At 39.1% G+C, this 20,126-nt stretch overlaps 3 protein-coding genes across 4 annotated transcripts; all 3 read left to right on the forward strand.

Annotated features, from left to right (window-relative positions):
- Nucleotides 1-1,412: 1,412 nt before the first annotated feature.
- LOC149932017 (L-xylulose reductase-like) lies at nucleotides 1,413-3,054 on the forward strand. The gene is made up of 6 exons (XM_090156286.1): nucleotides 1,413-1,772; nucleotides 1,943-2,040; nucleotides 2,109-2,263; nucleotides 2,329-2,536; nucleotides 2,599-2,716; nucleotides 2,778-3,054. Exons 1-6 carry the CDS (start codon nucleotides 1,721-1,723, stop codon nucleotides 2,876-2,878), a joined length of 732 nt encoding a protein of 243 aa, XP_090012412.1. The 5' UTR covers nucleotides 1,413-1,720; the 3' UTR covers nucleotides 2,879-3,054.
- A 3,244-nt stretch (nucleotides 3,055-6,298) lies between these two features.
- On the forward strand, nucleotides 6,299-13,925 carry LOC149932018 (carbonyl reductase [NADPH] 2-like). Of its 2 annotated transcripts, none has more exons than XM_090155603.1 (8): nucleotides 6,299-6,571; nucleotides 6,625-6,791; nucleotides 6,857-6,954; nucleotides 8,472-8,626; nucleotides 8,700-8,742; nucleotides 12,613-12,777; nucleotides 12,843-12,975; nucleotides 13,732-13,925. In XM_090155603.1, the coding sequence occupies exons 2-8, from the start codon at nucleotides 6,740-6,742 to the stop codon at nucleotides 13,833-13,835; spliced, it is 750 nt and encodes a 249-aa protein (XP_090011729.1). In that variant the 5' UTR covers nucleotides 6,299-6,571; nucleotides 6,625-6,739; the 3' UTR covers nucleotides 13,836-13,925. The 2 variants fall into 2 exon arrangements, with proteins under 2 accessions (XP_090011729.1, XP_090011728.1); XM_090155602.1 differs by having other exon boundaries at nucleotides 6,634-6,791.
- A 4,765-nt stretch (nucleotides 13,926-18,690) lies between these two features.
- LOC149932019 (L-xylulose reductase-like) lies at nucleotides 18,691-20,118 on the forward strand. The gene is made up of 7 exons (XM_090155522.1): nucleotides 18,691-18,900; nucleotides 18,957-19,054; nucleotides 19,112-19,266; nucleotides 19,456-19,498; nucleotides 19,558-19,722; nucleotides 19,793-19,910; nucleotides 19,982-20,118. The coding sequence occupies exons 1-7, from the start codon at nucleotides 18,849-18,851 to the stop codon at nucleotides 20,083-20,085; spliced, it is 735 nt and encodes a 244-aa protein (XP_090011648.1). The 5' UTR covers nucleotides 18,691-18,848; the 3' UTR covers nucleotides 20,086-20,118.
- Nucleotides 20,119-20,126: the final 8 nt, after the last annotated feature.

Genomic DNA, 20,126 nt, shown 5'->3' on the forward strand with positions numbered 1-20,126 from the left:
TTCCCCTTCCGACGGCAGCCAATGAAAAACGTACGCGAGAAAATCCACGACTTTTGACGGGTTGCGTTCTCCTTGTGTGGGGTGTTGTGTTTGTTGCTCCTAGGTGGCATTGGATCCGCAGACATCCTAAACTACCGCTACGCCCCCTTTAGATCGCCATTAGGGCTGTGCGAGTACTCGAACATCATCGATTAATCAGCATTTTTTGAGGTCGAGTTCGAGTATTCGACCTCGAATAAGTAATTGGAAAATACTCATCGATTATGGAATATCAATCCTTCCATTCCTGGGGCTTTATATTCTTTGGCTGGAGCCTGGAATACCTCGATTTTGATGACGTATATTTCTGACCCCCCCCCCCCCCTTCGTTTCCCTGTTTTACTTTGCGACAAACTCTCATTATCTACAAAAGTGGATATTAAAACTTTATGTAAGCCTTGGCTATTTGACGTTATGAGTTATGACTGCCCTAGTTTCAAAAGTTTGTAGTCCTACATCATGCAAATCTTTAAAAACTATGAAAGTGTTACATTGAGTTTGCTGATTTTTGCAATCCGAACTTTTCTTCCGCGGCATTTTATTAATATAAATTAATTTCGCGAATCGAAATCCTACTTACAGTAACCGACAAAAAAATTATTTTTGAAAAGTTAGACACGCGACCAATATATCGGCGAATAGTTTTTTTTAAAGAAAATCGTAAATAAAAAAAAATATTTTTAATTCCCTAAAGATTAAATTTATATATTAACTCCGATTCAGTACGAATTTAAATTTAAAGGCGATTTAGTTTTTCTTTAATTATCCTAGGAAGCAAAATCTATCGGCTCTATATTTTAAAGCCTATTTTTGCATGTTCCTGTGCGATGACCGTCAATAGTAACCTTACGCAAAGGGGGATGGAAGCAATTTGGCCCTGAGAAGGGATCTCTCAGGTTACACGGAGCAAGGAAAGGGTGACAAAGTATACTTTTGGTATTAATATCCACTTTTGTTAACTACTATACTGTTCTGACACACTTTTGTGTCTTATGCTACTTTTGGTCGATCGCTTTTGGTAGCGGCTAAAGCAGACACTATTAGTTTTCCCTCATCGTAATTAGTCCCCCCCCCCCCCCCGGAAATAAATTGAGGATAAAAAATTCCAATCTCGCTAATTTTTATTTTGAAATTGAAGATGCAAGTAACATTAAGATGAAATAAGCATCAAATTGATTTCGATAGATTCGTCTAAACAGAAAATCGCCTTGTCGTGTACCCTGTATTACCAAATTATCTTCAGTTACGCTAAATAGCCTAAAATACCCGAGAATACCAATACCTCAGTAATGCATGTGCATGTGGCTAAGAAAGGCTTAATGATCTAGCCATGTACACAATTATTTTTCTGAAGGCATATATTAGAAATAACGCTTTTTTAAATGTAGTAATAATGATTTAGAGCTGTCCATTTTCTGGCTTAAGTTTTAAGTATATCAATTTTTGGATAAAAACTATTGACCCGGGCCCCTAAAGTAATTTTTTCCGATCGCTTCATCAACGTTTCCTTCTTACGTGGTGTCCAAGGCCTTCCGTCTGACGCCTATCAGTTTTTGTACGTACAATCCCGCAATCTCACAGATTTGTGTCTAGATTAGGTCTAATCTAATTCTGGTCTATCTTATAATATGTACTATTTGCGCTTTCGCCGTGGTCATTTTGGTCGTTAGTAATTTCGGAAATGGAGTCTTCATTCGAAGGGAAATTTGCGTTGGTAACTGGAGCGGGTAGAGGTACGTTTACAAGCTAATTTTAGTCACTAATTTGCTAATAATAAAATCTCAGCTAAACAGTATTTAAACTATTACAAATGCGTCCTTTCTGCGCTACTAAATCTCGAAAATATTGCGTCGCTGCGTTCTTTTTATGACTAGCCAATTAAACGTTGAAATTTTAATGACAGGTATCGGTAGAGAATTGTGCCATAAATTAGCCAGTTTGGGAGCCAATGTCGTTGCCCTCAGTTTAACCAGCGCCAATTTAGAAAGTTTAAAAAATGAAGTGAGAAATTTTAAATAGTTTCGCGTAAACAAGAAGCTCCTGATGACGTAACGCTCTGTGTCCGTTAGATCCCAGGCATTCGCACCGCTTGCGTGGACATCAGAGATTGGGCGGCGACCCGAGCCATTGTCGAAAGCTTAGGACCTATTGACCTGTTGGTCAACAACGCTGGAATCGCGCTTTGTCACCCTTTCCAAGAGATTTCCGAAGAAGAGATGGATCAGTACGTCAAGGTCATGATGACCCTAGCAATTTTATAATTTACGTTTCGACTCTTCCGTGTACCAGACTTTACGAGGTGAATGTTAAGGCGATAGTTAACGTGTCGCAAGTGGTAGTTAAAGGGATGAAGGAGAGGGGAACTGGAGGCGCCATCGTCAATGTCTCTTCACAGGCTAGTCTCATCAGCTTAGAGGACCACGGCGCTTACGGAGCTTCGAAAGCCGCCGTTGATTCCCTGACCAAAGTAATGGCTCTCGAATTAGGACCCAATCAGGTACGACGTCCCTCATTAACTGCAGAATATGATTTCTTTAATAAGAACCGAGTTTGCTACAGATCCGAGTAAACGCGGTCAACCCGACTGCCGTATGGACGGACATGGCCAAAGTCTTCTTTGGTGATCTTGAAAAACGTGCCGAAATGGAAGCCAAGATCCCACTAAGGCGTTTTGCCGGTAGGCCTTTGCCTTATAATAGATTGGATCATTTACCTCAAGGGTTATCATTAAATTCCAGAACCGTCAGAAGTTGTCGACGCAATCATTTTTCTCCTGAGCGATCAGTCTTCAATGGTAAATGGACATTTACTCAGAATCGACGGTGGCTCCACTGTCTGAATAACAGAAATAATCGCAATTTTTGTTTATCCTTTTCTCATACGCATTGTCACCCGGCCACCCGAATTAAAGGCATTAAAAGTCGCTAGATGACTTAGGCCTAAGGTGGTGCCTGGTTTATTAGCCTAGATGATTATTATTATTATTAAATAAACGGTAATCTCAGTTGTCTTTGAGTACACGCGTCTCATTCACTTACAAGTAAGTTGACTTAATACTTATATCTTGAACAATTAAAATACCGCATATTAAGCAAGAACCCTATTCTTCAAATTGCATTGCCCTCTAGCCATCCTACCTAGATAATCGATTAACATTTCCACCGAAGTACAAGACACTTGCTTAAAGACGTTACGCGCAATTGTCAAAAAGTTAAGTTAATAAGGACCACCTATGGACTGCAATGCAAAACTGCTAAAACACTCGAAAAGGTAGAAAAGTCCAAATGAAAGGGGGGCAAACAGCTAAATCCTAAACAAATTTTAAGTAATTAAAAAGTTTAGTCGTACCAATAGGTCTTCGAGCACCAAATAAAGACGCGAAACATGCACCAAATAGATCTTCGAGTCAAAAACCAATGATTCGCGATCATCAGTACCGTGCAAAGATCTATTTGGTCCGAGTTTCGCGTCTTGGTTTTGTGTTCTTAATTAGTGTTTAGCTTTTTTGCCCATTTCATGAAGAACTTTTCTCGATTATCGCCAATTAAATGCAATGGGCGATAGCATAAATTGTTTTGGTCGTAGCTAACTTGTTCAAATGTACCCGGAAATTGGTCATAGCACTGCCAACTTCTATAACACGCTTTCGCGATCGGACCATCATCGGGGTTGGCCGTAGTTAAAACGTAGGGGCTGCTTCACTAAGCCTAGGTTAAAAACGTGTTCTAGTTTTAAGTCTTTAATTTTTTTACAATTTTCTAGTCAGAGGCTTAACATCACTATCACAATAATAATACTAATTTCCGAGTCGTCGTTAAATTAAGTTTAACAAATTAAAAAAAGTATAAATATTAAAACGGTAAACTTTGAAGCAATTTTATAATTATCCACGTGACTATTTTTAAAGGTTTCTAGCGTTTGATGGGGCTCAAATATTTCCCGAAAGTAATATTACCCAGTATACCTTGCAATTTATGCTATCGCCTATTGTCAATGGAGATATTTCAAAAATGATTTTGCCCATGAAAATTGCATTACATGCAGTGGCGGTGATCCCGTGGGAGCTGAGGGGCCCGAGCCGCCACAGAGAAAGAAGTGTGGGGGCAGAGCCTAGCTAAAATCCCCGCTAAAATCTAGTCCAATAATATGGTTCCAAGACAAAATTTCGTCGGAAAATTTGTAAACATTTTTTAAAACAGAGGATCATCAATATGGTTTTGTAAGAGGCTGTATTAAAATAATAACGTTTAGAACCAAGGACAGTACAGGCACGAGAAAGCAGGGGGGAAAATTCGATTTTAAACTTCTTCATATTCACGGGGAGTTAGATGTAAACAAACCGCGGCCATTGTTAAGACAGCATTATTGTAGTTAGTTTTTACCATTTTGATGTTAAATTAAAAATAAAACTACGATCGTAAATAAAAAATTCCCATTTGTTTTGAACACTTAAGCCTCGTTAAGAACCGCTAAAATTTGGTGACCGCCATTTTTGGTGTTTACAACTAACTCTCCTCGCGTTTAGGTCGTTTTAGGTGATATATTCCAACAGAGGCTGCCAATACACTTTCTCGTCCCTGTATCTACTGTCCTTGTTAGAACGTGCTAGATTCTACGTGCACATTAATTTGAAACGTCAAACGCGTCTAAAGGACCTTTAGGGAAAATTTATTATAAGCAATTTGGCCCTCGGTGATCGCCGACCAACCGACCTAGCCAGTCCGGTCCTGCTCAACAAATTCAACTTGAAGCGTTGAAAGAGCGTTGAGCTTGATTTTCTTTTGGGTTTTGTCGTCTGTCAAAGCGTCTAATCAATAAAAATGTTAGCACAAGAGAAAATTTAGACGTCACGTTTCTCAACAATTTCGCTGGAATGCCCTTGATACAAATCTCGTCCGGAGTCCTTCTGGACGAAACTCCCACTCAATGGTAGATTTCCTACTAAATCTGTGATAGGTGCCACCATATGTAACATAACAACTCCTAAGCATCCCTCTATATATACCATTTAAATAGAAAACATTTCAATGAGACCTTGTTTAACATACAATAAGTATGTTGCAGGATAGTGAAGTGGTCGCAGCAAGAGCTTGTGGCACTGGGTGGAAACTCGGAACAACTCCCGCGTTGAGTTTGCAAGTTCTCTCCCCAGAGGCGTACCGAAGGTATATGGCGCCCGGTTAAAAAAAATCAAAATGGTGCCCCCTAAATAAAAAAATATATAAATAGCTTTGATATTTTAAAGATTGGAGTTTTTTTGGCGCCCCCTACATGAGCCCCTACAGCTTGGCGCCCGGTTCAAAATGTACCCCCTGAACCCGGGTCGGTACGTCTCTACTCTCCTTGTCTTAAAAGTGGGTTTCATCCGAGTTGTTCGGTTTCCACTTTCCATAAAAACTTGCCGAGGTTTTAAAGCAATAGTTAGTGTAGTGACGCTAGTGGTTATCTGTGGCAGGGCTAATTACAACACTCCCACACGGTTTAAACTATCCTGTATCGCTGTTAAAAGAGCATCAGGAATATGGCAATGCAGGTGATATACATAGCTTATTATTATTATTATTATTATGCCTCCAAGCTTATTAGTTATACGTGTTAAGTACTGTGCTATAATCAAATGTTATGGACTATCCCATAAATTTATATTGCGCTTATATTACTTACTGATTACGTTTTAAACGGCGTGTCACGTCGCCGTTTTCAGATAAAAATCGCATTTGGTATTTCTTAAATTAAAATTAAAAAAATATTTTATGGTAAAGCATTTATTAAATTTTTTCAAAAGCTGACAACACAAAGAATGTTCCTTCAAGGTGCCAGTACGTTTTTTTATTTTTCGAATTTAAAATCTCCATTACTCAAGCGGACATAAATATAGACAGGAACTAATTAGATATACGGAAAATACTTCCTAGGAACGGTTATAAACTCGTGAATTTGCTTTTCTTATACATATATATATTATTAATAAAGTTTTATAACGTTTGAGATATACATTATTTACACATCAAAACGCTCTAAACGCCTCTACAGTCTTCAAAACCTTTGTGTTCGAATATGGCGCCTTAGCGTAAAAATCGCGTCTCTAACCGTCTCTTTTTCTTTATTTAATATTTAAAAGATAATATTTTTTAAACTTTGAATTATGCATAAATATATTGAGAAAAGATAGTTTAACTTACTGAACCTTGTTTTTTTCTAAAAAGAAAAGTGGAAAACCGAAGAATAAACATTTTTCCGCGATTTCACTTGTATTTCCCGCTTTTGGCGATAGTAGGTTTTTGGTCGTACGTAGCGCTCCTAGCGGGATTATTCACACACGCAAATTAACATTAGATTCGAGGCGAATCACACGGCTGTGGTCTGGGATTCAAACACCTACGTGACGGGGAGCGCGCGGAGAGGGGATTTTTTATCTCGTAAATGGCGCCAAAGCCGTCTGAGTTATCTTACCATCGTTGCGTTGCCTATTGAAAATAACGTAGGCAACGTTACCATACGCAATACGGCAGGATAAGCATTCCAAGTAGAGGTATGGTATAATGTACCGGTTTTAATTTCAAAGTTTCCATAAAACGTTGGCAGTATTTCTAGGTAAATGTTCGGAGTCACGCGTTAAATTCAAAATTATCGCGTCACCCAAAGATCGTTATTTGACTGCTCGTCTTCTTTCCTGACGGTTGCCGCTAACCAGAAGAAGATGGATATCAACTTTCAAGAAAAAAGGGCTTTAATAACGGGAGCAGGCAATGGTAAAATATTCTTACGTATAAAATGTTGTATTTTACGAGCGAGAACTAAGTTTGCGTCCCCGCAGGACTTGGTAGAGTCACAGCCGAGAAACTCTCGCAATGCAACGCCACAGTTGTCGCTTTGGATATCGACGCAGCCGCGTTGGACGATCTCAAATCCAAGGTTTGCACTTTTCACTCGTAACCGTACTTAGGGCTTTGGCTGTCCTGGGTGATTTTGCTGCCTTAGGCGACCGCACCCCTTAGCACGGCCTTATTTTCATTGTAATTGAAATTACTTAGAGTATTGAGAACGTACGCGTCTACCATAAAGATCCACTACCATGAATATCGGAGTGTAATAAGTACTAGTAGTCTGACCTCAGTCGTGGGTATGAGAGCTATTATACCGTTGAACGCGGGACGCCATTCACAAATTGTTTCGAAGGACGACTTTTGGAAACTAAGCAATTTTTGTGAAATTTTGGTATGTTCCCATTTATCCCAATTTTACCTTCTCCCAAAGTTATCAGTTCTCCCAAAAACATGGTGTCCCATTTGTCCCAATTCCATTTCTCCGAACCGGAGTTCATTTAACCCAAAAATATGTATTCCCATTTTTCCCAACGATCAAGTTTCCCAAAAAAATTGATTCCCATTTCTCCCAACGATCAATATTCCCAAAAATATGGATTCCCCTTTCTCCCAATCATTATTTTCCAAATATATGGTAATTGCGCGGAATCGGTAAACAAAGTAAGTTTACCGTTTTGTGAATATGTGAATTGACTTGGCGTTAGGTTAGGTTAGGTTAGGTTAGATTAGGTTAGTAGGCATATCCTAATTGTAGGATAAATTGGGGATTCAATGTAAAATGAAATGGGCAAAAGTTGATGTACTTGCATATTAAAATAAAACTTAGATTAATGTTTATACCAAGTGTAATTTTGGGACAAATGGGATTTGGGATAACTATTTTGGGACAAATGGGATTTGGGATAACTATTTTGGGACAAATGGGATTTGATATAACTATTTTGGGACAAATGGGATTTGGGATAACTATTTTGGGACAAATGGGATTGGGACAAATATGATTGGGAGAAATGGGAATTGGGAGAAATGGGATTGGGAGAAATTGGAATTGGGAGAACTATTTTGGGCGAAATGGGGGTAAACCGAAATTTTAATACGCATCTTTCTGATTGAATGGAAATAATTTAAAATATATAACATCAAATATCTTTATTTATCATTATCAACTGCTTTTGTAGTAAGAACATAGTAAAAAAATAGTATACTTGGTTACAGAAATAGCAACTTTGCTAAAGCTGAATTGAAAGATTTAATTAATTTAATCGTAAATAGCAAATAGATGATAGATTCTCAGTTATTGTATCAAGAAAAATATTTTAAAACAAGCAACCGACAGATGGACAACTATTTAAATTTAAAATGTGAATTTCAGTCAACTATAAAATTATCACCAACGTAAATATGATCTTCGTACCATAAATTTACAATTTAGTGTCCATACTCCATAAGACTCGCGTCTGATTTAGTCTTCTACGGTTCTTCATTTTCTTTATCCGTGAATAACTCTTTGTAACATTTTCCAAAGAGACACGCTTAAGGACAACAATATTATAGGCTTAATTGTAAGGGCTTCAAATTGTAACGCGAACGTCTTGAATACGATAGTACCCTAAAATTGAAACGGCCGTGGCCGATGTGTCCGATTGGGATGGCGTGAAAAAGGTCATCGAAGGACTAGGTCCAATTGACTTGCTGGTAAACAACGCCGGAATCGTCGCGTTCGAAAAAGTTGGAAATGTGACGGAGGAATGTTTGAGCAGGTAACATCTGAATCCGTATTTCCAAAACTGAATGGAACTATTGTTAATATTGTTTTTGGTTTGTATATTCAAGAGTTCTGGACGTCAACGTTAAATCCCTCATTAATATTTCTCAAGTAATGTCTCGCTACTTGTTACATTTTACGTCGAGAAGTATCCATCAAAGTGTAACTCCACCGGCTCACAAAATATGTTGCGGATGTACACAGTGGCAGATTAACAACCATTCGGGACCCTGTACGCTTGGCCATTATTTGGGCTCGTCTGAGATTCTCGGGGCCCCTAACGTTTGGCAAATGCTCCCGGACACCTAGGCTTAAGGCCTTAAGCTTGCTCAGCCTATTAATTTATTACGGACCAGTACCGGATTTACCGAGGGGCTGATCACTCCGCGTAAATGGTGTACAGAGCCGTACCTTTGACTGTACTAATGGGATTACGCGTAATCTTCTAAGTCCCTGCCTTTGGCAGTGGTAATCTAAGCGTAATCCGGTGTACAGATTTTCTAAGAGTGGTTAGCCCCTCGGGATTTACTGAAGGTTGGGCCCTAGGCACTAAGTAGGCAGATTTTGGGGGGGCCTATGGATTTTTACTGGTTTTTTTAGTGGCTAGTCACTGATTTACAGTGACATAATTTGAGCTATTTCAATCAGTGTTTATTAATTGTAAATCAGTGGTTTTTAAAACTACAACTGTTTTGAACAAGATGGCAAGCCAAAATATACCTCTCCTCGGAAGAGTTTAGCGTAACTGCATCCGTGGTTCTGCGGTAAAATGCCCACCTGTTGTCCAAGAGGGCTCGGGTTCGAATCCCGGCCGATTAAAAAATTATACTACACCCAATGACAAAATGAGGGCGCTTTTGGAAAAACCTTTTCCCTGATTCTAAGAAACTGCGTACGCAGTGATTACCCTTTGCCTCGAAAATGCGAACGCAGGCCTGACAGACAGACCCACTCACCCACAGACAGACCTTGGACGAAGAAACACAGGGACGTCTCACGGCGAATATTTCGCGGCGAAGCTTTGTTGCGGGTTGCCTATTTCCTAATTATCTCGCGCGGTGTCGCTAGCAACCAAAGTGAGTCAGTAATTATTGGCTATTTACGGTCACATTATTAGACCAATCCGAGCCGGTCTGCTCTAGGTTTGTGAAGGTTTAACGCATGGCTCCAATAAAGAAAGTTCTGGTAAGCTTTTATTTGCTTTATGGCTTAAAATATGTAATTATTATCAGATATGCAAGCCTGCGTGTGTTTTTGGATACGCGTTCAATATTAAAGTCAGCTTGGTTCAGCCATTTTATCCAAGTTTAACATTATTTCAGAGATCTCTTAGGCATCAAATTCATTTCTTTCACGTAACTTTTTTTAATAATGCCGCGAATCACTTTTACATTTTTTTGACAACGCATTTTTTAGTTATCATAATGGAATAGTAGATATATTAACGAACTTTAATTTAAAAAAAACATTTAGTCACTGCAGCTGAATAACTTCCAAAACTTTGACCCTTTAGCTTAAACTAGAAGATGGTGTTTGGTCACGCGCTTAAAAAAAGAGCGTATTTTATCTCTCTCCCACTGATGGCGCCTAATTGCTATCTGTATCACTTCTCCCCCTTTTTACCTCTCCGAGGGGACAAAGTCCCCTAGGAGGGGTTATACAACCACCGTGTCTGTCTGTGGGTCTGTCTGTCAGGCCTGCGAACGCGTTCGCATTTTCGGTGCAGTTTCTCGAAGGGTTGGGAAAACCACCGTGTGACGGTGAGCGTTAACGGATGCATTTGCGGTTTGGTTTGGATGGTGTTTTTTCGCTCACCGTCGTGACGGTTTGGTGTATTACGTTTTTGTAATGTTTATGCGTAGGTTGTGATTGTTGAATTTGTTGTGTTTGTGTTCTGATGGTTATGCACGTTGAGTCTGTTGGGTTTATATGGGCGTTTTCTCTCCAACTTCTTCTTAATGACTTTGGGACGGACCGAGTTCTGAGTGTAATGCTACCTCTCAATGTCCAATGGCAGGGTTTCCACCAGTTGTACACGGTATTCGTCTTAGTATCAATTTGAGATCGCATCGGGCGGGATTTGAACCCGAGACCTCCTGCTTGACAGGCGGACGTTCTACCACAGAACCACCGACACTTGTTACGCCTTATTGAAAATTAGACCTTCAGCTTTATCGGAAGCGTATTTAATAGAGTACGAAATTTTGGTTTAATTGAAATAGAATTGAAATTGAAATTATTGCATCGAAGAAATTCTAATTTAGCGTTTCTCTATTGATTAAAAACAAATGCGCCACCCAGGTTTCGAACCCAGACCATTCGGCTTGGCGGTCGAGCGCTCTACCACAGAACCACCGATAGCTGCTTAGGTTCACTGAAATTAAGACACGCATCGTAAGCATAATAGGTAATAAAGTCTTTTTTTATTAATGCATTTATGAAGGCCTAATCTGGTTTTTTTAAAGGTTAAATCTTGTTTTAGCGCAGTCAGCCGAGATAAGAGGGTTAAAGGGTAGACCCTGTGGGTGGTCCACTTTGTTAGTTTTTTTGTTATTTATTTACGGGTATTATTAACGACCTATATATAGTTGTGTTAATTCAAAGGAGATAATTTAACGTTAATTGCTTTAAGAGCTGGCGGTTAGTCAAGTGGCTCTCTGTGCTTTGTTGATGGTAAGGTTTTTGCTTCTTGTAAATATATTTGGTGTGGATATTTGGATATCTACGATTTCTAACGCAGTCAATGATTTCCTGGGTGTGCGAGTCATTATATGATATTGGAAATTGAACGGCATTGGTCTTTTTCATGCGGTATGGGTCACAACGTCAACTGGAAGTCTACGAGCGTTGAAATAAAATGAGCGTTAAAGATGCGGCAAGTATTTCATAAGCGAGAAAAATACAATTACCATCTGTAGATATTTCTTTCATTAAAATTTGCTTAGTATTATATTCAACTGATAAACATGTACTGTAAAAAGGTTTAAATTCAATTGTGCATTGTTTTAGTAAGTCGAACTCGCTGTTGTAACTACTTAATTTATAATATTCTGAATAAATTAAACTCGATTGTTTCGTCTCAATTATTAAAATTAAAATTAAAGTTTTATACCGGGCAGGGTTTGAACCGAGAATACGTTTTTCGTAAACAACTCTGAATTGCGGAGATATCTTTGGGGGTCGTGTCGAGAAATTAATACCACTAGGGACCATTCTTCCGAGGAGAGGTATATTTTGGCTTGCCAACTTGTTCTTCCCCCTTTTCACGGCAGCCGTAACAAAGTTCTGCCGCTAAAAAAAGCGCTGTAGATGCTACGCGCGAGACGTCCCTGTGTTTCTTCGTCCAAGGACAGACAGAGAGACACGGTGGTTGTATAACCCCTCCTAGGGTACAAAGTCCCCTCGGAGAGGTAAAAACTAAGAGACGTCAACTTAGACGTCTGCTACAAATAAAACGGGGCAGATAATAAGATATTTATGATTCTCTTTTTTTATTCATATACACACAATTTTTTTGTCGTTGGTGGGGACCCATAGGCTTTTCCTAGTTGCCTAGTCCTTAATCCGGCACTGTTACAGACTAAAATATAGTTAATAAATATCCTTATGTAGTTTCATTTCTACATTTAAGATCGTTATGCAGAGTACTAACGGTACTAAATATTGAGCCGTGATGCAGGAATATCCAGTGCCGCGATATCCATAAGGCTGACAAGGTGGAAGCCTAGGGGCCCACCAAGAGCAGGGGCCCATGCATCACAAGGGGGAGGGTGATGTTGAGGGATGAGGAGCCCAAAGAATCTCGTAACTTAGGGGCCCTGCCACGGATTAATAGGGCATGGAGAATATCGCGGCCATTGGAACCTACCAACGAAGGAACATATTTCGTTTCCGTAGCCTATATGGATATTTCTCTCGTTAGAAATATTATACGCTTCTGATCAAAGTGATGAATGGGTTTTTTTTTAATTCTCAACGCAGATCGTCAGTAACGGTATAAAACAGAGGGGTGCCAGCGGTGCCATTGTGAATCTTGCCAGCGTGGCCGGTAAAATGCCAGCACCAGGACTAATGGCGTATAGTGTCTCCAAGGCTGCGGTACTTATGATTACCCAAATGTTGGCCGTGGAACTGGGACCCCATCAGGTTAGGCGATTTGCCAGCCATGTCCAAAACTCAGGTGTATCGTTTTTAATGACCATTTTCTTCAGATTCGAGTGAATACCGTTTCTCCGACGTTAATTCCGACCACGTCAATGGGACAAATGGTGGCGGGTTATTTGGTCGACGATCAGACGGCCACCTCAACATTCATGCAACGTCATTCCTTAAAAAAATTCGTTGGTACGAATTGCGTTTATTCGAACTAAAGAATGTCCACCGTCCAGGAATGGGTTTACGCGGGAACTTCCAGTAAAGAAAAACAATACGTTGGGTGGCGAAGTGTTTCGATCCCAGCTTGTGGCACTGGGTGGACACTCGGAACAACTCCTTCCGCGTGAAGTTTGCAAGTTCTCTCCCCACTGGTGAAAGGGGTTTTCCTTTACCATAAAAACTTGCCGACGTTAACGGTAATAGTTAGTGTTGGGAGCTGTTGGCTCGCGTGGCATGAAGGGCTTGCCACCTTGGATAAATAATAGTAGTTCCTACCTGGATATATCACTCTAGCGTTCCGCGTGCATTTGATAAGTGTATGTTACGGGTTCTGCCTTGTAGAAGGCTACGTGTTACGGGAGTTTCGGAAATTCTCCGTTAACTGCGGCGCTGCTGTTGCAGAAGCCATTTGCTTGTCAGGTTTTTTTTCAAGTGATATATCCAGGTAGGAACTACTATTATTAATCCAAGTGGGCACCACCCTCCAACGCGTTGTAACCCGGTCACCTGATTTAAAGGCATTAAAAGTCGCTAGTTGACTTGGGCCTAAGGTGGTTTAGCCTAAATTATTATTATTCAAACTTATTAAATAAACCGCGTGTTAGCGAGTCAATTATACCATGTCTTTGGAAACCAGAGAATAACTACAACCTTCATTCCTGGGGTGTAAATTCTTGGTTCAATCCTTAACACCGTTCCGTTTGTAAGGAAACTTTACCAAAATAGGACCAGAAAACATCGCGGAAGCCATCGTGTTTCTGTTGAGTGACCGCGCATCCACAATCCATGGTGTTAATCTTCCCGTTGATGCCGGAGTGCAGGCGACTTAAAATATTTTTTAATTCTTAACTATTTTAAAGATTTACGGTGGCTTGAAAATTTAATATTGTTTCCAATAAAGTGTTTCTTTAATGGTAGAACATATTTTATAATCATGGTTTCATACCAGAGTGATTGAGAAGAGTCGGTTGGGCTACTGTCCAAGGACGTTCAATTTTTGGCGGACAAGATCAGATTCGATTTTATTTTTTGACTTGTAAAATTTACCCAGTGGTTGACCGTGCTGTCTAAGAGCAACAAACGCAAGGAGAACGCGGCTAACCTTTGAACACGCTAACGCAGTGTGGTGTACAAATTTCATTCGACGAACCTTTACGCTGAACGTTTTAGGGAAAGGAGGAAAACAATTTCCGAATTAATTTTCACCTTCCGACGGCAGCAGGTGCTAAATCGTCTAACCAATGAAAACTGTACGCGACAAAATGCACGACTTTTGACGGGTTGCGTTCTCCTTGTATGGGCAGTGCTGTGTTTGTTGCTCCTAGGGGCTGTAGTATTTTAACAGCTTCTCGATATAACGTAGTCATAGTAGCTTGTTTCTTATGAAAAAGTAAGACCCTTTAGCTGTGTAATTGTTCTTTTTATAAAGTAACGTATGGGTCGCCAGAGGAATATAGCTTTTTCTAGCGCGCGTGCGAAGAATACACTAATAAAGCTGGGTCTTTTTTTTATGAGATACACAAACATCGGTATCGACCCGAGGCCTTAGACACCAGCACACACACAATAACTGATTAATCAGGGTGAGATATGTGTAACGGCCACGCCAACGGGGGGATACGTGGGGACAGGGGTGGGGACACCCGTGGCGGAAGTATCCCGACCACCCGTTGGGGGATTGGTAGTCGTCCTCACACGGCCTTCCACAAACTCTGCCTCCCGGACGCCTGGGATTACAGGAGTGAGCCACTACTCCCGGCATAAAGCTGGGTCTTGTGAGGTAAGAGCAACATATTCCCAAAATTATCGTGGTTTTACTTTTTCTAGAGTTACTTGATTTTTGTCGCCAAAGTCTTAAAGCATTATCCACGTAAGTTTTTTAGCATGTTTTTGGTAGATAAAAAATGTACTACCCGCTTCTTAAAAAACAGGTAACTTGAAAAATGAACATAATTTAAAAAAATCTGCTTAAAAACTTAAATATTACTTTGAAGTATTTCACTTATGAAATGTTTAGTTTATTTTAAGTAAAGTAAGACTTTTTAAATATTTTTATTTCTACGATGTAATTTAACTATGAGCTTATTTCACGGACCTTAACTGTATTTAACAGTTGATAAAAAAAGGTGCTACATCACTTAGCATAAACCTACACAATTCCGTAATATCTTTTTTCTTGTCAGGGTGAACTTTGATTGGGTCCTTGTAAGTAGTTTGTAGGCTGAAAGAAGTAATTGTTTCAAAAGAAATGCCTCTTCCGAGGAAGGACACGATCTGTGATTCTATATCAAGCTCATTCCTCATAGTGACTGCCGCCCCATTTGGGAGCATTTTGTACGTGATCCATTTCACATTTGATGTGCCTTGAAATGCATTTGCAAGGATATTCTTTTGAACTAGTTCTTGAAAGTTGAAAAATCCTCATGGACAAATTGGGTTAGTTTATATTAAATTGTCAGATGGTATGTTAGTGTTGTAAGTTGGAAAATTTTCCGGAAAATGACCAAAGCGATTTTTTCCGAAAAAAATAAAAAACTGTTTTAATTCCATGATAAGTCTAATACAGTTTAAACTGATTAACAATGTAACACTATTTATGTTTTGTAGTATGTTTACTTATATTAAATAAAAAGTTAAAAACATTAAAAACCCTTAAAAAGTAATTAATGTTTAATTTTTTCATTTTTCCGATTTGCGGAAAAATTTCCAGAAAATTTTCCACATTTTATTTTTCCGGAAATTAACAACACTATGGTATGTTAATTTCTTTACTTTGAGTTCAAAGCAAGAATGCATGAAATTGCATTCCATAAAACTAAGGCTTGACTCAAAGAACTTTTGGTGAATCTCAATAACTATAGTTGATCGTAGAAGAAAATATATTACCATCGCAGCCATGTTTTTTTTTTTCCTATTTTGTCTACTCCTCCTATTTACTCCTACTTGTACGCAATGAAGTCTCGTCAGAGGGTGGATTAACCTGTCTAGTATCCAATGTTCGGGATATGTAGGAATCGGTAAAGCGAGCGCGCAGAAGCTCCTGCAATGCAACGGCCGCGTGCTGGCTCTCGATATCGACCAATCGTGCTTATTTTAATACCGTGCACCTGCGCTTTATAGCATCCTGAAATAGAAACGTCGCGAGCGGATGCATTCGATTGGAACGGGGTTAAAGAGGTCATTCAAAGGCTAGGACCCATCGACCTTCTGGTCAACAACGCCGGAATAGTCGATTCGGAAAAAATTGGAGAAGTCACCCATCAAAGGTTAAGCCAAATACTGGACATCAATTTTGAAATCTTTGTTTAATATTTCCCAGGTCATTTTCGAAGAGAATTTATATTTTTATAATTGCAGTAGTGAAATAATTACCATAAGAATGACACTTTCCACTCAATTATTCTTAGTCAATTCCAGTTGCAAATAGGAAACCTTTACAAAAATACAGGTTAAAAACCATAGATATAAGAAATGTATATAAAGGTCTAGATAAATTTCGGGGCGTCTAAGCCTAACATAAAATACGGAATTGACACCTAGCAGACACCGAGGAAGGCACGTGACCAAGAGCGCGAGCTCTCTTAGCATTTTAGTACTAAGTGCTTGACCTTTCCGCAGGCCGTAGTCTTTAGACACCATCTGTTGGTGACTTTTAGTATAATTTTTAAGCAGAAGACAATGGCTCTCGCGACGATAGCACGAGCTTTCTTACCGATAGATAGCGCCTTATAAGGATAGCCTGCAGAAATTACGCGTTTCTGCTAGCTGTCACCTCCGTATTCACTCCCTTTGAAATATTTTATCTAGACCTTTATATACGTTTACTATATCTATGTTAAAAACGCAACATTTTGGCACAAAATCAGTCGGGGAAAATGTCGGAAGATGGTCAGGGAAAACCTGGGAAAGTCAGGGAATTTGAATGTGGAAAAACAGCGGCAACCCTGATTTCACCCACTTTCAGGATGGTGGTTTAAAAAAAATGTTTTATTTTAATTGATATATTTGATTTTATTGATTGAAATTAAAGTGAATAGACGCTTCAATAAAAAATTCTCTAAGGAAATTGCCAATAAATAATGTTTCTGAGATCCAGGACCTGCAAGTTACGGTTTATATAGTGCTTGTTGTAGGATGCAAATGTATTTTTCAAAATCTATATTATGTTACTTACGCTGTTTTCATTTATATGACGATAAGCATATTTCTTTTAAAATGAAGATGCCCAAAATATTGTCCTCCTTTTGAGTGATCTACGGTTGATGCCGGCTTCCTGTCGTCCTAGCTTCTGATTTTATTCAATACTCATTACATGAAATTAAGAATATATAAAATTTAAAGGACCAGTGTCATTAAACATAGACTTTTTTTAAAAATTATATGAAATATGTGAACTTTAGATATATATTTCACCGTTCACTAATTAAAAAGTTAATAACTCACGGAATCCCCACCAAAATATTGGCAACCCCCGTTTTCCCTGAACGCCCCTACTTCTAGCGCCAGAGGTGCATAGCGGACGCCTTTAGAAATACAGCGGAAAGGAGGAAAAACTTGGTCTAGTATATGAAACTATTCATAGATGGCGCACCCTCGTTACCGTGGTTGGAAAATACAAATTTCTAAAAATAATTATAAGCCAAATAAGCCTTACACATTTCAAAAGTTTTTACGCAACTAAATTGTAATAACGATGGTCCTTTAAAAATATGGTTTTTGAATTGATTTTTCAGCTGCAGGGTTGGTATTTTTTTTATTTTTTTTTAATAAAAATCAAATCAATCGATTTTTTATTTAAATCGGATTTTTTTAGTTTATTGATTTTTATACAATTTACGGCTCTTTCATAGTATAATTGACGGGTATTTTAATTTTATCAGTTATCTAATCTTGAATTAAATGAAATCTTAATTAAATTTAATTACTATTTAACATTTTAGTTTTCTCAAATTATTTATGTATTTTAATTTTTTAAGAACATATTTTTTCCAATTTTTAATCAACGATCTTTTTTGAAATCACTTCATTTCAATCAGCCAACCCTGTCCAGTTCTCATATTATCGAAAATAGACGCGTTGGAACGTTTTCATTTCGGGGGTAGGTACAGCGTAAATGTAATAATGAAAAGAATATTTTGAAGAAACGAATGGCAAATTCTAATTTAGTTTTATTCACTAAACCACCCTTTTTGATATTGAAAATAGTTTTACTTGATTTACTGCCGCCTCGAATGTAATAATAAACACATATTAAAAAAAATTATTTCATTTTATACATTCAAGAATGCATGTTTCAATATTTATGGAGAATGACTGTGTTGAAATGATTAGCGGGTATCACGCTTGAATATTCCCCGTCTCGGGAGGGGTGAAGTAAAAACGATTAGGATTGGCAACAACGTTAAATATCGTTTCAACATAGCCACACCATGGAGTTTCGATCACACAACACCAATTAAAAAAGGTCCATTTCCAATTTAGTTAGGCTGTTTTCTTTCGGTTAAAAAACGTGCAAAACACAATTTTGGCACTGTGTCGTATCAAATTTCGCAAGTACGTGTAACAGCAGTTGCGTTGTCGGATGACATTGAAACCTTCGTCTATAATGTCTGTCTAACAAACCCTCCCTAGAAAAGCCAAATTTTTTAGCTCATTTGACGCATCTCACTTCGAGGAGGCTGGCTAATCTAGTCGCTTAAGATCTAGCCCGTATCGTATTTCCCAAGTTTGAAGTTTCTCTTTCGACAAAAAAACCTTGATTTATTCGTTCGAATAAACAAGCGCAAACAGACATTTAAAGACTAGCGGCTCTCCGGGAAAGGTACATTAAGTTACTCGTATCGATGGAGATTACTTTCGAAGGGAAACGAGCTCTCGTCACCGGAGCGGGTCAAGGTATATCATTTACAATTTCAAGTGCTCCTTGTCGTAATGGTTATTTTTAAATCGAGGTATCGGGAAAGATATCGCGGTGGCGTTGCTCAAAGGTCGGGCTAAAGTATTCGCCTTGGACAAGAACGAAAAGACCTTGAAAGATTTGAAGAAAGAGGTAACATTCGACGACGTTCAAAATAAAAATAAATGGCGAGTTCCGTCATGTTTTTAGCATCCAGGGATGGAAGTGGTTGCGGTGGACTTAATGGATTGGGACGACACCAAAGCCGCCGTTGAGAAATGCGGAGATATTGACCTACTGGTGAATAACGCCGGCATCACCATCATCCAGGGAATTGGCGACGTCACCGAAGACGCTATTGATAAGTAACAAGTCTTGACCATTACCCAGATTTTGATGGTGCAATTGATCTACGCGTTTACAGTTGAATTTCGCGTTCCTGGGGGGCCAACTTAATCGACCCCAATTTTCGCTTTCCCTATAGACGCCGTTGAAAGTCGAATTATCCTATCATAATTCTTAATAAACTCCTGGTAAAATCAATAATTTTACAGAATCATGGCGATTAACGTGAAAGCGGCTATCAACGTCACTCAGGTAAAGTTACTTTTATAGGAATTAGTACTTTATGGCTAAAACTGACAGTCTGTCCTAAGGTTGTCAGCAAGAGCATGAAGAAGAGAGGCAAAGGCGGGGCTATCGTCAATTTATCCAGTCAGTGCGGCACAACCGCCTTCCACGAGCATCTTGTCTACTGCGCGTCCAAAGGAGCCGTCAATATGGTCACCAAGGTGACAGCCTTTGAACTTGGACCTTATCAAGTAAATCTAACTCGAATTATAGAGTAATTTGACACTCTCGCGTCCCAGACATGACTTAAGAATCTCGTAGATTAGGGCCAACGCCGTGGCACCCACCGTGGCTAACACGGACATGGGCAGGACTGTCTGGAAGGATGAGGCCAAAGCCAAACCAATGAAGGATAGAATACCACTTGGCAAATTCGCCGGTAAACTTCCGGTCTAATTTGACTTGGTTTTGCAATTTATCCTTTTATTAATGCGCGCTTGTCATCCGTAGAAGTCCATCACGTTGTGGACACGGTCTTGTTCCTATTGAGTGACCAAGCCGGAATGATCAACGGAGCCATTCTACCCGTTGATGGTGGAGTGACCGCTTGTTAATATGTTTGAAATAAAAATTGGGTTTATTTTTGAGTTTTTTG

Source organism: Leiobunum rupestre, chromosome 8 (assembly GCF_980474605.1).
Source record: "Leiobunum rupestre chromosome 8, qqLeiRupe1.1.hap1, whole genome shotgun sequence".
NCBI classification, from domain to species: domain Eukaryota; kingdom Metazoa; phylum Arthropoda; class Arachnida; order Opiliones; family Sclerosomatidae; genus Leiobunum; species Leiobunum rupestre.

Coding starts and splice junctions, on each gene's coding strand:
- LOC149932017 (XM_090156286.1), top strand. CDS start 1,721: ATGGAGTCTTCATTCGAAGGGAAATTTGCGTTGGTAACTGGAGCGGGT. Junction 1,773..1,942: donor GGTAACTGGAGCGGGTAGAG/GTACGTTTACAA, acceptor TTTTAATGACAG/GTATCGGTAGAGAATTGTGC. Junction 2,537..2,598: donor TCGAATTAGGACCCAATCAG/GTACGACGTCCC, acceptor AGTTTGCTACAG/ATCCGAGTAAACGCGGTCAA.
- LOC149932018 (XM_090155603.1), top strand. CDS start 6,740: ATGGATATCAACTTTCAAGAAAAAAGGGCTTTAATAACGGGAGCAGGC. Junction 8,627..8,699: donor ACGGAGGAATGTTTGAGCAG/GTAACATCTGAA, acceptor TGTATATTCAAG/AGTTCTGGACGTCAACGTTA. Junction 8,743..12,612: donor CCCTCATTAATATTTCTCAA/GTAATGTCTCGC, acceptor TTCTCAACGCAG/ATCGTCAGTAACGGTATAAA.
- LOC149932019 (XM_090155522.1), top strand. CDS start 18,849: ATGGAGATTACTTTCGAAGGGAAACGAGCTCTCGTCACCGGAGCGGGT. Junction 19,267..19,455: donor ACCGAAGACGCTATTGATAA/GTAACAAGTCTT, acceptor ATAATTTTACAG/AATCATGGCGATTAACGTGA. Junction 19,499..19,557: donor CGGCTATCAACGTCACTCAG/GTAAAGTTACTT, acceptor GTCTGTCCTAAG/GTTGTCAGCAAGAGCATGAA.